This window comes from Sphaeramia orbicularis, chromosome 12 (genome assembly GCF_902148855.1).
Source record: "Sphaeramia orbicularis chromosome 12, fSphaOr1.1, whole genome shotgun sequence".
Classification (NCBI taxonomy): Eukaryota; Metazoa; Chordata; class Actinopteri; order Kurtiformes; family Apogonidae; genus Sphaeramia; species Sphaeramia orbicularis.
In genome coordinates, this window is record NC_043968.1 from 8,735,110 (window position 1) to 8,749,416 (window position 14,307).

Here is a 14,307-nt window from a genome sequence, read left to right on the forward strand (position 1 = left end):
CTAAGCGCAATTTTAACAATATTAAGCCTTAGTTTATAATTTATACATGTACATTATAACTTACAGATCACAGTGGATCTACAAATACACAAAACATTAAGTAACAGGCAGAATATTGGTAAAACTAGCATACTGTTAAGACATTTCAGGTTATTCACATTTTTTGTAAAAGGCTAGTCTGTAAATGTAAACATTTTTATGTAATTTTGACATTTTTTAAAACTGAAACAAAGACGAAAAAAATTGCAGTTGTCATTATTTATAGGTCATTATGATAGTATTTTACTGGTCTGACCCACTTTAGATTGAATTGACCAAAAACTATTTTAAGAACTTCAGTGTAATTTCACTGTAACTTTTGCATTACACAAATGCATTCCAGGGGCTGGATTGGACCCTTTGGCGGGGCTGGTTTTGGCCCCCGGGCCGCATGTTTGACACCTGTGACGTAGAGACTTAAAATGCGGTGAGTATACGACTATTTCATACTTAATTGTCAGACAACAGACAGAAAAATAAGCAAACAACTACAGCTGTATCTTAGCTGGACTCGGGCGGGTGATGCGGCTGCATACACCAGGGTTGGACTACACCCAGGCTGACAGTGACCTGCTGTCTGCAGTTACACAGCTAAGGAGCCAACTGGAAATAAACTTCCTTCATATTCTGCTCTACGTTAGCTCTGAAAACAGCCGCCTCTCACTAAAGCAATTTGCGAACCAGGTGGAAATGGCTGTGTGTTTCTGAGTTACACAAATTGGTTGGAATTTGCCGGTGAGTTCAGTCTTGCTGCATATTCTCGTGTGTTGAACGACGCCGCTTAAAAAAATGTGGGAAAACATATCACTTAAAAAGACCGGAGGATGGTCACATAATCTAATGGATTTCATCAGAATTCAGTCACTGTTTGAATATTGTAAATCATGACCCATTTCTAGTCTATACTATCAGTGACCCTATGCATGTGCTCCCAACACAAGTGGGAATGAATATGTAGAAGCAGGAGACCTGCAAGAGTGCAAAGAGCATAGACATGTGATTTACTAGCCTGCCTTGCATAAGCATTCAAAAAAAAAAAAAAAAAATATGAGAGAAGAGACCAGGTTTTGATTCTGGCCAGATGTCGTAGTAATGGAGAAATGATGTTTCCTTGGTGTAGAAGGGAAACTTGGCCCCAGTCAAAATCTTCATATTTACCATGACTGCTGCTGCTGCTGCCACCTGCTTTTGTTTTTGATGTCATCTAACATAACAGAGGCCCATCTGTTCGTAGTGTTGGTGTTTAGAAGTATATCCAGGCTCCTGGCGGCACGTTAGTTTACCTCATTGTGTAAAAGCAGCCAGCCATCCGTCATTCAGACACTGTCCCAACCAACCAAATGTTACTTGGTGAAGCCCACCACCGATCAGATTGTACTGGGTTAACACGGACTACCACCGAAAATGTCATCATCCGGAATAGATGTACAAACAGGCTCCCCAACCACATAGATTGTCTCATTAAGTGAAGTCTGTCTCATTAAATGATGTCCTTCAACCGATTAAATAACACAGACCGTAGCCGGATCTTCCAGTCCAACAAAAACCCGCCGTTTTCATTTCGTGAAGGCGGCCACCACGGCCCACATCAGTTCGTTGGCGTTGGGCTTTGTGCTCTCTTTCTCTGGCTCCAGCTCCAGCAGAGAGTGGACTCTCTTCATGCCCAGGTCGTACTGGTCGTCTTGTAGCGGGGCGAAGGCGTTCTCCAGGACGTCGGACGAGTGGGCCAGGAGGATTAGAGCCAGAACCCGCTTGTCCATGCGGTGCGGATCATTGACCCACTTCTCCAAAACAGAATCCTGAACTTTCTTGACGAGGCGCTGTTGGAGAAAAAATGTATTTAATTGCTTTGCAGCTATTATACGGAGAACATTACAGCATAACGTATAATTAAATCCTCAGTCTGCAGTATTTTTTGGCATTTTTGAATGAGAATTGCATAATAACCTTTCAGCATATTGTTATTCAAGTAGCCTGAGAGGAAATTAGACTTGCCAGGCTTTAGAAAATATAATCGTGGTTCTGTGACAGTTACCACACAACTGCCTTACCATGATAGATTTACATAAGCAAGATAACCTCTATTCATGGGTATGAAAACAGACGGATGAAACAGAACTTTCAGTCATACTCCCACATTACTTTCCACTGATTGTGATGTGACTGGCACGTTTTTTTAATGATGTCACGTCACTACAACCTCTTCCTACTTGTAATGGCACCTGTCGTGAGCAGTAATTTCTTTCAGAGTGCTTGCTCTTTATGCAAATAAAAATTGTAGACTTTTTCAAAACTGCTATTTTTTCCCCCAAGAACTTGACTGTATGTACTTTTAACCTCCTCAGACCCAGCTATGGGTTTTCTGTCCACGTTTGTAGACAGGAGTTTCACAACTTTATACAAAAAAATAAATAAATAAAAAAAAAGAAAACTGTCCACCACAAAGGACATTCCATAAAAATTTAAAAAACTGCATCTGAAAAAACTGTTGCATCATGATGTTTCCAAAATAGGCACTTATTTAATAAAAAACAGAAAAAGCTGGTACCTTGCTGACATTTCCCGGGTCCTGGGAGGTTAAACTAGCATGTCTACTTTTTTGGTTGCAATAGTTTCTGTTGTGTGCAGTAGAAAACTTCATTTTAATATATGCATGAATGAATGAATGCATAATTCACAGTAAATTTGTTTTACTGGCAGAATTATTTTCAAAACATATGAAAATCACAAAAGTGCATGGATATCACACAAACAAGTTCCACTAGAATCATTCCAGTATGCTTTTCTCATGTATTTCTTATCTTACAAGATTATGTTTCCTTTGAGCATACTGTAAAATTTGATTATGAGAGAAACTTTTTTTCCATTCTTTAATAAGACTTTTACACAAAATTCCAGACTTTTCAAGGTCTGGAAAAAAGCGTTTCAAAATTCCAGACTTTTTAAGACTTTTAAGACCTGTGCAAGCACCCTGTTTTTTGCGCATTAGTAATAACTTACTGCTCCTACTTGTGTTCCACTAACAAAAAAAGAATAACGAGCAATAAGAAAAAAATAAATAAAATGCAAAATAGAAAAACGCTCCTTGTTCTGTGCCCTACAGGACCTCATTTAAGTAAAAAATATACACGGTAATCAGTGGTAAGGGACAAATCAGGAATGAATCCATTAAATACACTGTATAAATGATGTTTGTCAATTTAAAGGATATATTTGCAAGTCAATGAAGTTGCAGTTTGTTTGTAAAGACAGCAGAGTATAATTGAGGTCAGTGGAAAACATCTCTCATGACTCATATTACCGACATCAAAAAGACCACTGCATGTTCCGCCTCAACAAGTGGAAGCCACAAACAGCCTGGTCATGTTGAAGCCACAAAGACATCTGCAGCAACTTTCTGATGATGCATTTTTGTAGTCGTACTTAATTTAGCACCGTAGTTGTGAAATGTTATCTTTACTTCTTTCTTTTGACAAACATCATAAGTTGTAATTTTATTCCCTATCCCAACATTAAGGGTCATCTGTATTTTTTCTGAAATAAGGTGCCACAGTGGTCCAATGGAAAGATCAGTACTGTACAACTTGTACCCTAAATGGTGGCGTTTCACTCAGTTGTGTAGTTCTCAGTGCAGAGCGTGTGGGCTGTAAATCTGTAAAATCTAGAGTGTGGTTCAAACGTCAAGAGTGACATCGAAAGATTTACGCAACTGCATAATTTATGTGCAAAGCAGGCGAGCAACTATGCCTAATTTACATTCTTTTAAAAGAGGAACTTCACCAAATGTAAAGCAAAATGACGATTCTAGACCAGGGGTCTCAAACATGTGTCCCAGGGGCCAAATGCAGCCCGCCAAAGGTTCCAATCCGGCCCGTGGGATGAATTTACAAAGTGTAAAAATTCCACAGTCAAGGCTGTGGAACTCATTTTAGTTCAGGTTCCACATACAGACCAATATGATCTACAGTCAAATAATAACAGCAGAAGAACCTCCAAAAAAAGAATGACTCCATATTTTCTTCTTGCTTTGATGTGAGAAAAACTACACTATGCCTATAAATAATACATACTCATAATTTTTGTCTTTGTTTTAGTGCAAAAAATAACATTAAATTATAAAAATATTTACATTTACAAACTATCCTGTGACAATAAAATGTGAATAACCTGAACAAATATGAACAACCTGAAATGTCTAAAGGAAATTAAGCACAATTTTAACAATTTTCTGCCTGTTACTAAGTGTTTCGTGTCTTTGTAGATCTGATCCATAATGCACATGTAGAAATGATAAGTTGAGACATAATATTGTTGAAATTGCACTAAATTTTCTTAATTTTTTAGATTTAAATTTCAGTTTTTTCAGGTTATTCACATTTATTTTTGATTGGATAGTTTATAAAAGTAAGTATTTTCATAATTTAATTGGTTTTTTTTGCACTAAAACAAAGACAAAAATTTGGAGCTGTCATTATTTATAGGTTATTCTGTTATTATTTTACTGGTCTGGCCCACTGGAGATCAAAGTGGGCTGAATGTGGCCCCTGGAAGAAAATGAGTTTGAGAACCCTGTTCTAAATCTTCACTAGTGATCATGTTTTTCATCAGCACTGACACAGAATGATGTGTTTGACTGAATTTCTTTTTCTGATCACATGTCATATTACCTATTACAGATCACTGTAGGTTTTTATGTAATGCACAGCTGTTCTATTCTGATCCACTGAATATGGATTCTGATTGAACAGTGATGGTCATTGTCTCATGTCTTACCTGTTTAATGGTGCTGTTGGTGAGTGGATGTGTGGTCATGTCAAAAAGCAGGAAATTCTGTTTCTCTGTGGTTAAAACACCTTTCTCTACAAGATTCTTGGCCAGCCGTTCTCTGACATTTCTCAGCTGGTAGTGCAGCTTCAGGGGATTCCAGGTCTCTCCTGAAGGACACGAGATGCATTATGAGAACTTAAAAACATAGGGTGTGTCAGTGTGCATATCTATTATCAGTCTGAGGCAAGGTTATTATCGTTAACGAAAACTAACGAAATGACGAAAACTAGAATTGTAAAAACATTTTCATTAACTGAAATAAACAAAAACTGTAATTAAAAGAAAAAACGATAACTAACTGAAACTGTTTTGTGTGCTTACAGAACTAACTAAAACGTATAAAAATTATAGATAAAGTTCCCTTAGTTTTCGTCTTTGTCAGTGTCGGATTTATATGAAATCGAATTATTTCCCTCAAGCAATTTTAGCTGCTGGCACCATATGATATTTAACGGTCCGTCACTTGTGGTTTCCAGTCGTCTTCTGGTCCCCACTCTACCTGGAAACATGGAGACTAAAGTTGGGAGAAAGCAGCAGAGTCCTGTCTGGGATTTATTTGAATACGACGGAAAAGAAGATAAGACATAAAAAACCTAAAACTAAACTAAAACTAAGCATTTAGAAAATAACAAAAACTAATAAAAACTAGCAAACCTTCTCTAAAAACTAATTTAAAACTAACTAAATTAGAGAAAAAAAAAGTCAAAACTAAATAAAACTAAACTAGAATGAAAAATCCAAACCTATTATAACATTGGTCTGGTGTACCACAAACTTTAGCAAGTGAGGTGAAATTAAAATAGGGCCATATCTATGAGAAAGTAAAAGATGTGCTCTTCAGCAAAATGTCCACCATTTATGTTGATTTGTTTTGTCTGAGTCATTGTGAAAAAAATAATTTGTGCCAGTGAAAACTTTTTCTTTGTTTTGTGCCACAACTGATGTGCCAGCCTTGAGGGAAGAGAACCGAGTGTTTTGTTTGGGAGCAAGCTGTAGAAGAACATTTGGTTTTTGTAATGTTTTGAACACTTGAAACTTCATAATGGTGTTTCGTAAACCCATAACAGTTGAGCATCTTGGCTGCGACAAAAAAATAAAACAATCACAGCTGCAATAGGAGCACATACAGGAACAAACTGGAAATGGATGAGCAGCTTCGGAAAATAAAAATAAATTCAATGTAACAGCTCATCATTCATCAGGTTTTTATCTTGTCTGTGGCTTACATTCCTGCATCAGATGTTCTTTGTTTCTATATCACATTGTTACAGTGATAATCATGTTTCCGTTGTTATTACGTTAAAGCTTACACTTCTTTCATATTGGGAAAACAGACATACCAGATTTTTTTCCTCCCGTTTGCACACAAGGAAACCCTGATGATGTATTTAAGTTAAAAGGTTAATGTTTCATCATGTTTACATATAGTCATTGGCCCATTAAGTATCTCTAAAGCTACATATGATGTTTAAAATTAAGCAGATTCAACATGTTAGCCTCAAAAAAAAAAAAAAATCTGACGTTTAAAATCATGTTTGTTTGAAGGAATAATTGTCCAGAAGAAGTCGACCGATAGAGATGTTTTAACAGTTAATATAGTGATGACAGTTTGCCAATTACTGAATCATTGGCTGATAACACGTGGCCCCTCCTGAAAATATTCCAACACTAAACATATATTACGCATGTCTGAAACCAGCTATTTTTCAGTTCAACAGAAACTGGATGACCATTGAACTGAACATCTAAGTTTAAGTAAATATCACCTTTATAATCATACCTAGATTACTGGATAAGAAACTTAACCACCAATCAATCCAAAGCTATTAAAAAAAAAAAAAAAAAAGAAAAAATCCAGATTTTTATAAGGTTGTTATTCCAGTTTAAAAGGCTCTGTGAAGCTTCTAAAAGCCTCTAAACTAGAATAACGGTCTACACACAGCACAGCTTATGATGGTACAAACACGTAAACTTCACATCCAGTGGGTGAAACCGTGCTGTTGCGGTGCAGAAAGGTAAGTTAGGTTAGCGAACGTGGCAGGTTTGTCTCACCACTCAGCAGCTCGATCCAGCTCTGGACAGTCTCTGGAGGCTGAGTTTCTTTAATGTGCTTCAAAGCCTCATCCAGTAGCACATCGCCTGTTGGGGCATCTGACTTACAGATCACCTTGGCAAATAAAGAGAGACAGAGATATTTGAACTAGGATGAGAGATTCTTTACACATAGATCCTGTTAGAACATGAATAGAAACATATCCTCTAGTGGACAGGTGTCAAACGTATGGCCCGTGGACCAAAACCAGCACTCTGAAGGGTTCGATCAGGCCTGTGGGATGAATTTGTATCATCTAAAAATTACATTTAAGATATTAACAATCAAGGATTTTAAAATCATTTTACTTCATGGGTTGCATATAGACCAAAGTGCATCAGAGCAGTAAAATACTATCATAATAACCTATAAATAATGCCAAACTTTTCTCTTTGTTTTTAGTGCAAAAAAGTAAAATTACATGAAAGTGTTGGCATTTACAAACTAGCCTTTGACAAAAAATGTGAATAATGCATCAACATATTTATGTCAGGTGACAGACAGTAGAGCGGCAAGAGGAGGTAGAGGAGGAGAGGCTGGAAATTCACAGTTGAGTTTACATAATAATGGATATGTTAATCATGTGAATAACACTGCAGAATGCGTTAAATTCTTGCATTCTCTTTAGATATTCAGATATGCATTATAAACATGTCAATTACTGAATTTTTTTCCTGACTATTATTGTTTGCTTGTTTGATCAGCTCTACATGATGTGAAATTATGATTGCAAACACACACAAAAAAAAACCCATCAACTTTCAGGAGTGCTGCCTTAGAGCACTTTTGTGTCTCCACTAATGTCAAAATCCAACCTACTCCCTTGGGATGTAGTGTCATGCAGTGTACCCACGCAAGGTTTGTTTGTTTTTTGTTGTTTTTAGTGACTATGTGTTGATAAAAGTTCAATAAAAACTTAAGTGAAAAAAAAAAGAAAAAGAAAAAAAGCACTAACTCATCCTATTAGTGGAATTGGGGGGTAGGACCAAGGTTATTGTCCTTAATGAACACTAACGAAATGACGAAAACTAGAATTGTAAAAACATTTTCGTTAACTGAAATAAAAAAAATATATAATTAAAAGAAAAAAACTATAACTAACAGAAACTGTATTGTGTGCTTCCAAAACTAACTAAAACAGATAAAAATTATGGATAAAATTCACTTCGTTTTCATCTTTGTCAATGTCGGATTGATACGAAATTGATTTATTTCATTCAAGCAATTTTAGCTAGCGACACCATACGATATTTAATGGTCTGTCACTTGTCGTCACTTATGGTTTAGGGTCGTCTTCTGGTCCCCACTCTACCTGGAAACATGGAGACTAAAGGTGGGAGAAAGCAGCAGAGTCCTGTCTGGGATTTATTGGAATAAGACAGTGAAGAAGATAAAAGATGTAAAAAAAAAAAAAAAAAAAAATCTAAGCATTTAGAAAACAATGAAAACTAATAAAAACTAGCAAACCTGCACTAAAAACTAATTAAAACTAACTGAATTAGAGAAAAAAGTCAAAACTAAATAAAACTAAACTATAATGAAACATCCAAAACTATTATAACCTTGGGTAGGACTGAATAAGTGTTGGCTTCTTCCTACCCCCTTTCAGGCACAACAGTTGTTATTTTCTTTCTATTTTCTATTATTCTGTTAACGTGTTCTTTTATTGGAAGCTCTAAGGACGAGTTTGGATTCAGATCAGTCTCAAAGTTGACAAAATTTATTCAGATCACAAATAAGGTGGACATTCACCGCTGAGGACTCAGAAACAATGAGCCCCGAACATTACATGAAATGTACATTTATTGACCCTATGGGCGGGCTCGCACGTACAAATGGGTTGGTCTTTAACTTAGCATTATCTAAAAAGATCAAACAGATGTGGGGCCTCAACTCTAAGTAAACTTATGCCAACAATAAGTTTACCCTTATCACCTACATTTGACAACACTATGTATGTGAATGTGTGTTCAGACGTGTATCTAGAAGAACAGAACCTACTTAACTCCTGTGCAGACAGATTTTTCCTATCTTAACAAGCTTGACCTAGTGACAACCTACTTAAACTACAACAGAGTACTACATAAATCCTGGGCACAAAGAACTCACTATTAACGTTACTGAAATAAAATAGTTTAGAGAAAAGAATCCAATGTTAAAACAATAACTACTTAATACTAAAACAAATCATCCTAAAACTTCAATATCTAAAGTAAAATATATTTCAATTCCCCCTTTTGACATGATTTTATCATGTCAGTTCTATTTTTCATTTTTGTTTTGTTTCATTATTTTTTTTCCCCCTATGTTTTATGTTATCATTCCTTCATTTGTTCATTCATTGTTTATTTTGAGCACTTATAGAATACAAACAAATTCACACACACAAAAAGGAAAAAATCATTCATCTATACTCAAAAAGGAGTGGGAAGAAGAAAAACTTATTTAATCCCACCCCCATTCTCATCATCAAATAACTCAACATAATAACATTTTAACCCTTTCATGCATGAATTATGAGAACCTTAATCAAAATTTTTTCCTGAGTGTTTTTATTCTTCTTCAGGCATGAAAAAAACAATGCGATTGAAAATTTTCTTCTGAAAAAAAAAAAAAAATATATATATATATATATATATATATTTTTTTTTTTAAATACATAAAAAAATAACAATAACAAATAAATAAATAAATAAAAAATTCTTATGGACCTATTTTTCATGAAGTTGCAAAAATGTCCACTCAGCTGGACACCACACGTTTAATTTTTGACGCACAGAAACATGTATTTACTGATTAATTGTGTGAAAACTATGGGGAGGGCTTTGTGATTCTGGGGGTTTATGCTCAGGAGAGATCTACATAATGTTACCAATTCATGTCAGAAAAGATATGTAGTGTCTTAAAACTTTAATAAAGATATGTGTGAAAAAAACAAAACAATGAAAACAACAAAATCCATGAATATAGAAGAGAAAAGCTGTAGAATAGCTGTCCACTGTAGTGACCAGTATGCATGAAAGGGTTAAATACTCACTCCTGTCCTTTGACTTCAAGCCAGAACAATGGACAAAATAGAACAAAACAGGCCTATACCAAATGAGAAGGAACTTATTTGACAGTATTTACAATGCATAACCAAAATGCGTGTAAAAAAAACCAGAAACAAAGTACATTTCCATTATTATTATCATTATGTTTGTGTCTGAAATAAACTAAACTGATTGAAACAAACTGAGCAGCTGTCAAATGTTTTATATGTGAACTGGCAGGCTTTACTCACCTTCCTTGAGAGCAGGCTTTTCCTCCTCACCCCGCAGGCCTCCAGCTGTAGCCTCCCTCTGAGAGCCAGCTCCACCAACATACACCCTCGGAGACCGGAAGAAATACAGTCGTTCCAGAAAGACGTGTAGCCCTTGGGAGGAGGAAAAAAAAAAATCAACCAAGGTGCAGCTTGTTAAACTTAGCTGACGTGTTGGTAGGACGTGCTGCGGTGCTTCCAGGTTGAAAAGGAGTCAACGTCGCTGTTGGCAAGTTGTCAAAAAAAAAAAAAAAAAAAAAAAAAAAAAAAAAAAAATCGCCAAGGTACTGAGAGCTAAGATGTGGAGCTAGCATAAAGTCAACTAGTCAAATACGGTCAGATAACGTTATCTTAGAAGCTTAAGGCGGTTTATAATCAGCTTTAGAGCGGACACCAATACTTAAAAATAAAGAAATAAAACACTTCCAAAGACACTGAGAATGGCGCTATTAAGTAAACACTTGCTAACTAGCATGAACACGAACAAAAAAATATCACTTGCAAACTTTCTACTTAGCTAATGTCAAGCTAGCTAACAGTTAGCTTGAAACCAACTTGGCTTTGTTGACACTTGCAAACGGTTGTCGATTTTTTTCTTCTTTTTTTGTGCAAATGTTAAACAAACTAGTAACGACTGTTCAACGGACTACCGTAACTGTAGTTCTCAGCTCCATCTCGGACTGGAAACACAGACTCACCTCTCGGTCCTTGAGGCCCAACAGCAGCACTTCCTCCATCAGTGTGAGCCTTGTTTCCTTCGAGTCCCCCTTGTCGTCGTCCTCCTCCTCCCCGCGGCGGGTTTCTTCCTCCTCGTCGCCGGACTCCTTCTCTCTGTCGGCGGCGGCACTGCGTATGGCCTCGGTCCTCCGCTGGACGAGGCCCGAGGTCCTCTGCGTGAGAGAAGTCATAGCTGCTGGGGGGGGGGGGCTGCGAAACGAACCGATCCGGAGAAAAGTGCCGAGTTCGACCAACCGGAGAGCCACACAGCATGTATTATCCGAGTGTTCAGGGGGAGATTCGGACAACTGTTGACCGAGCGGATAAAGACGGCCGTTGACGCTAAGCTCTGCTCGGCATTCCGACTCCGAGTCAGCCCACTTCCTGATCCAACATGGTGGCACCACAGCGAGTGACGTCGAATGTTGACTGAGCCCGTGAACGCCGCATCTCCTCGTGACGCCTTCAGGAACCGTCGGAAATTTTTACAATCCGCAGTAAATAAGTCCAATAAAGTCAGTCTTTCAAAATTTAGACTTGTACTTACTAGTTACTTTCCCCAAGGTCAAGGTTACTTTATTTATACCCGTAGGTAGATTTGTTTTGCAGTCTAAGTGATTGCCTTGGCATTACAACAGCACATACATTAACCCTTTCCAGAGATGGGTAGAGTAGCCAAAAATTATACTCAAGTAAAAGTACTGTTACTTTAGAAAAATCTTACTCAAGTACAAATAAAAAGTAGTCATCCAAATAATTACTCAAGTAAAAGTAAAAGAGTACTTAATGAAAAAAATACTCCTGAGTACTGAGTACTTCCTGAGTAACGTCACATTTATTGTTCTTTTAAATTCAACAATTAATACATGAAATGTTAAAATAAAATATATAAAATATATATGGGAACATTACAGCTACTTACAAATATACCTCGTACTAATCATGTTGATATGGAGTCAAACATAGTTAGACTAGCTCCGTTTAATTGGTGAAACACGGTCATGTGAGTTTTTGGCGGAAGTCTTTCTAACAAAACAAAACAAATGGTTCGTGCATGAACAAATTACTAAAACTAAAAGTAATGAGTGGAGTGTATGCCATTGTAATGGAGTAGAAGTAGTGATAATAAATATACTCAAGTAAAAGTAAAAAGTATGTCATATTAAAAGTACTCTTAAAAGTACAATTTATGTAAAAAGTTACTTAAGTAAATGTAATAGAGTAAATGTAATGTGTTACTACCCACCTCTGACCCTTTCATGCATAGTGGTCACTACAGTGGACAGTTATTCTACAGCTGTTAGGGTTCTTATATATTCCTGGATTTTATTGTTTTAGTTCCATATCAGCCAACACAGTGGATCATCCCATACACTGACATTCATACCATCACTGTAACTTTACTGTTCTTGATGAACCTCATCTGCACTTACATGTTTTAGCGTAAATCAATTGCTTGTTATTATTATTAGACTGTATTTAACAGGTTTTTTTTTTTTTTAAGTTGTTTTTTTGCATATTATCTCCATAAAGTGATTAATAATTAGTATTAGAGTATGTTAAAACGTGACATCAGAAAACACCAGATTAGCAGCATTAAAAAAAACTGTTCATAGTTTTCACACAGTATGTTGGTAAATACATGTTTCTTTGCTTCAAAAATTAAATGTGTGGTGTCCAGCTGAATGGACATTTTTGCAACTCCATGAAAAATAGGTTCATAAAAAAATGTTGAATCACATTGTTTTTTTTTTCATGCCTGAAGAGGAATAAAAACACATAGGAAAAAAAATCTTGATTAGGTTCTCATAATTCATGCATGAAAGGGTTAAACATGCAAGACAGGCACTTGATCATGCTTACAGACAGGACAAAAAGACAAAAAGTGCTCAGTGTTCCACCATTCACTGGTATAGCAGCATGGATAAATAAAAGACTTAAATAAATAAGATCAACTAAATGAAAACAAGATGCAATAAAACACAGTAAAAACCAGAAAAGATGAAAACAATCCGGGATAAAAACCAGGATAAGAACATAAAATTTTAAAATTTGAAAATTTGAAGTCACAATAATAACACTGGGTTACAAAAAAATGTTTTTTGCAAGTTGTCTAGGTTTTTTCAACTGAATTAGGACCATTTTGCACCACTAAATCCAAAAATGACATCTGTTTTTCTCAATCTGGTCAGGTTTTTTTTTGCTAATTTGATTTTGAAAAATGTGATCGTTTCACAAAATTGATTACATTTTTGTGACTTTATCAGTTAATTTTTTTTTATATAGTTCTCACCCAAAATAGGTTTTAAGAGAAAAAAAAAAATTCTAACAGGATGTATTTATTATTTTTTATGTATTCACTGCAGATGTAGCAGAATACGTCAGGCTTATTTTTACCTCCGCCAAGGAGGTTATGTTTTTGCCAGGGTTTGTCTGTCTGTCTGTTTGTCTGTCTGTCCGTTAGTGTGCAACATAACTCAAAAAGTTATGGACAGATTTTGATGAAATTTTCAGGGTTTGTTGGAAATGGGATAAGGAAGAAATGATTAACTTTTGGGGGTGATCGGGGGTGGGGGGGCCCGTGGGGGGGCCCACTGATCAGCCTTGGCGGAGGTCTGCGCTCTCCGAGTGCTTCTAGTTGCAAGATCTTCTAGTCGAAGCCATTTCATTCACCTGTAAAATAAAAAAAAAAAACATTAATCATAAATTGGCAAAAGTAAAATCTTCAGAACTTGTTTATTGCAAGAAATATGAAAGAATTTTGTATCATATGATGTGAAAATGCCCATAAATGTAAGCAAAAATGTTAAAAAGCCAATATGTAGCATAGTTCAGAAAGTTGACCTGATTGAGCAAAATTAATGTGATTTTTGGTTTCAGCACAGCAAAATTATCCTAAATCAGCTCAAAAAACTTAAACAATAAATTTGTTGTTGACCAGTGTAATAAATAGAGCAAAGAAATGGAATAAATAACTAAATAAGTTAGTAAAGTTCAATGTCACTATTTCTTATTGAGCTCAGTGACAGCGACAGGAACAAAGCTGTTTTTATAAACACTGTGTCCTGCACCTGGGACTAAGAACCTCCGTCCAGAGGAAAGGAGCTGAAATTCACCTGGTAAAGGATGGGAGTCATTATTAAGAATTGATGAAGCCATCCTCTGGACCTGTTTAGTGTACAGGGAGGCGGGACAAGACTGGGACTCACCAATCAGGCGACTGGACCATCTCACTATTTGATTCAGTGAGTTTCTCTGCAACTGAGGTCTGAGCGAACCACGCCACCAGACAAAAAGATAAAACAGACTCAATAAAGGAATGATAAAACAA

At 36.2% G+C, this 14,307-nt stretch overlaps 1 protein-coding gene across 1 annotated transcript; it reads right to left on the bottom strand.

Moving 5' to 3' along the window:
* Positions 1–491: 491 nt before the first annotated feature.
* Positions 492–11,384, bottom strand: LOC115430180 (Golgi phosphoprotein 3-like). The gene is made up of 5 exons (XM_030150087.1): positions 10,958–11,384; positions 10,242–10,373; positions 6,919–7,033; positions 4,813–4,973; positions 492–1,859 (listed from the first exon to the last, which is right to left on the bottom strand). The coding sequence occupies exons 1-5, from the start codon at positions 11,165–11,167 to the stop codon at positions 1,596–1,598; spliced, it is 882 nt and encodes a 293-aa protein (XP_030005947.1). The 5' UTR covers positions 11,168–11,384; the 3' UTR covers positions 492–1,595.
* Positions 11,385–14,307: the final 2,923 nt, after the last annotated feature.

What these genes read in the sequence shown, in the direction of transcription:
- LOC115430180 (XM_030150087.1), bottom strand. Translation starts at nt 11,167, where the DNA reads ATGACTTCTCTCACGCAGAGGACCTCGGGCCTCGTCCAGCGGAGGACC. An exon ending in AAAGCCTGCTCTCAAGGAAG is followed by an intron (nt 7,034 to 10,241) that starts GTGAGTAAAGCC and finishes TTATTTGCCAAG; the next exon opens with GTGATCTGTAAGTCAGATGC. An exon ending in CCAACAGCACCATTAAACAG is followed by an intron (nt 1,860 to 4,812) that starts GTAAGACATGAG and finishes TTTCTCCAACAG; the next exon opens with CGCCTCGTCAAGAAAGTTCA.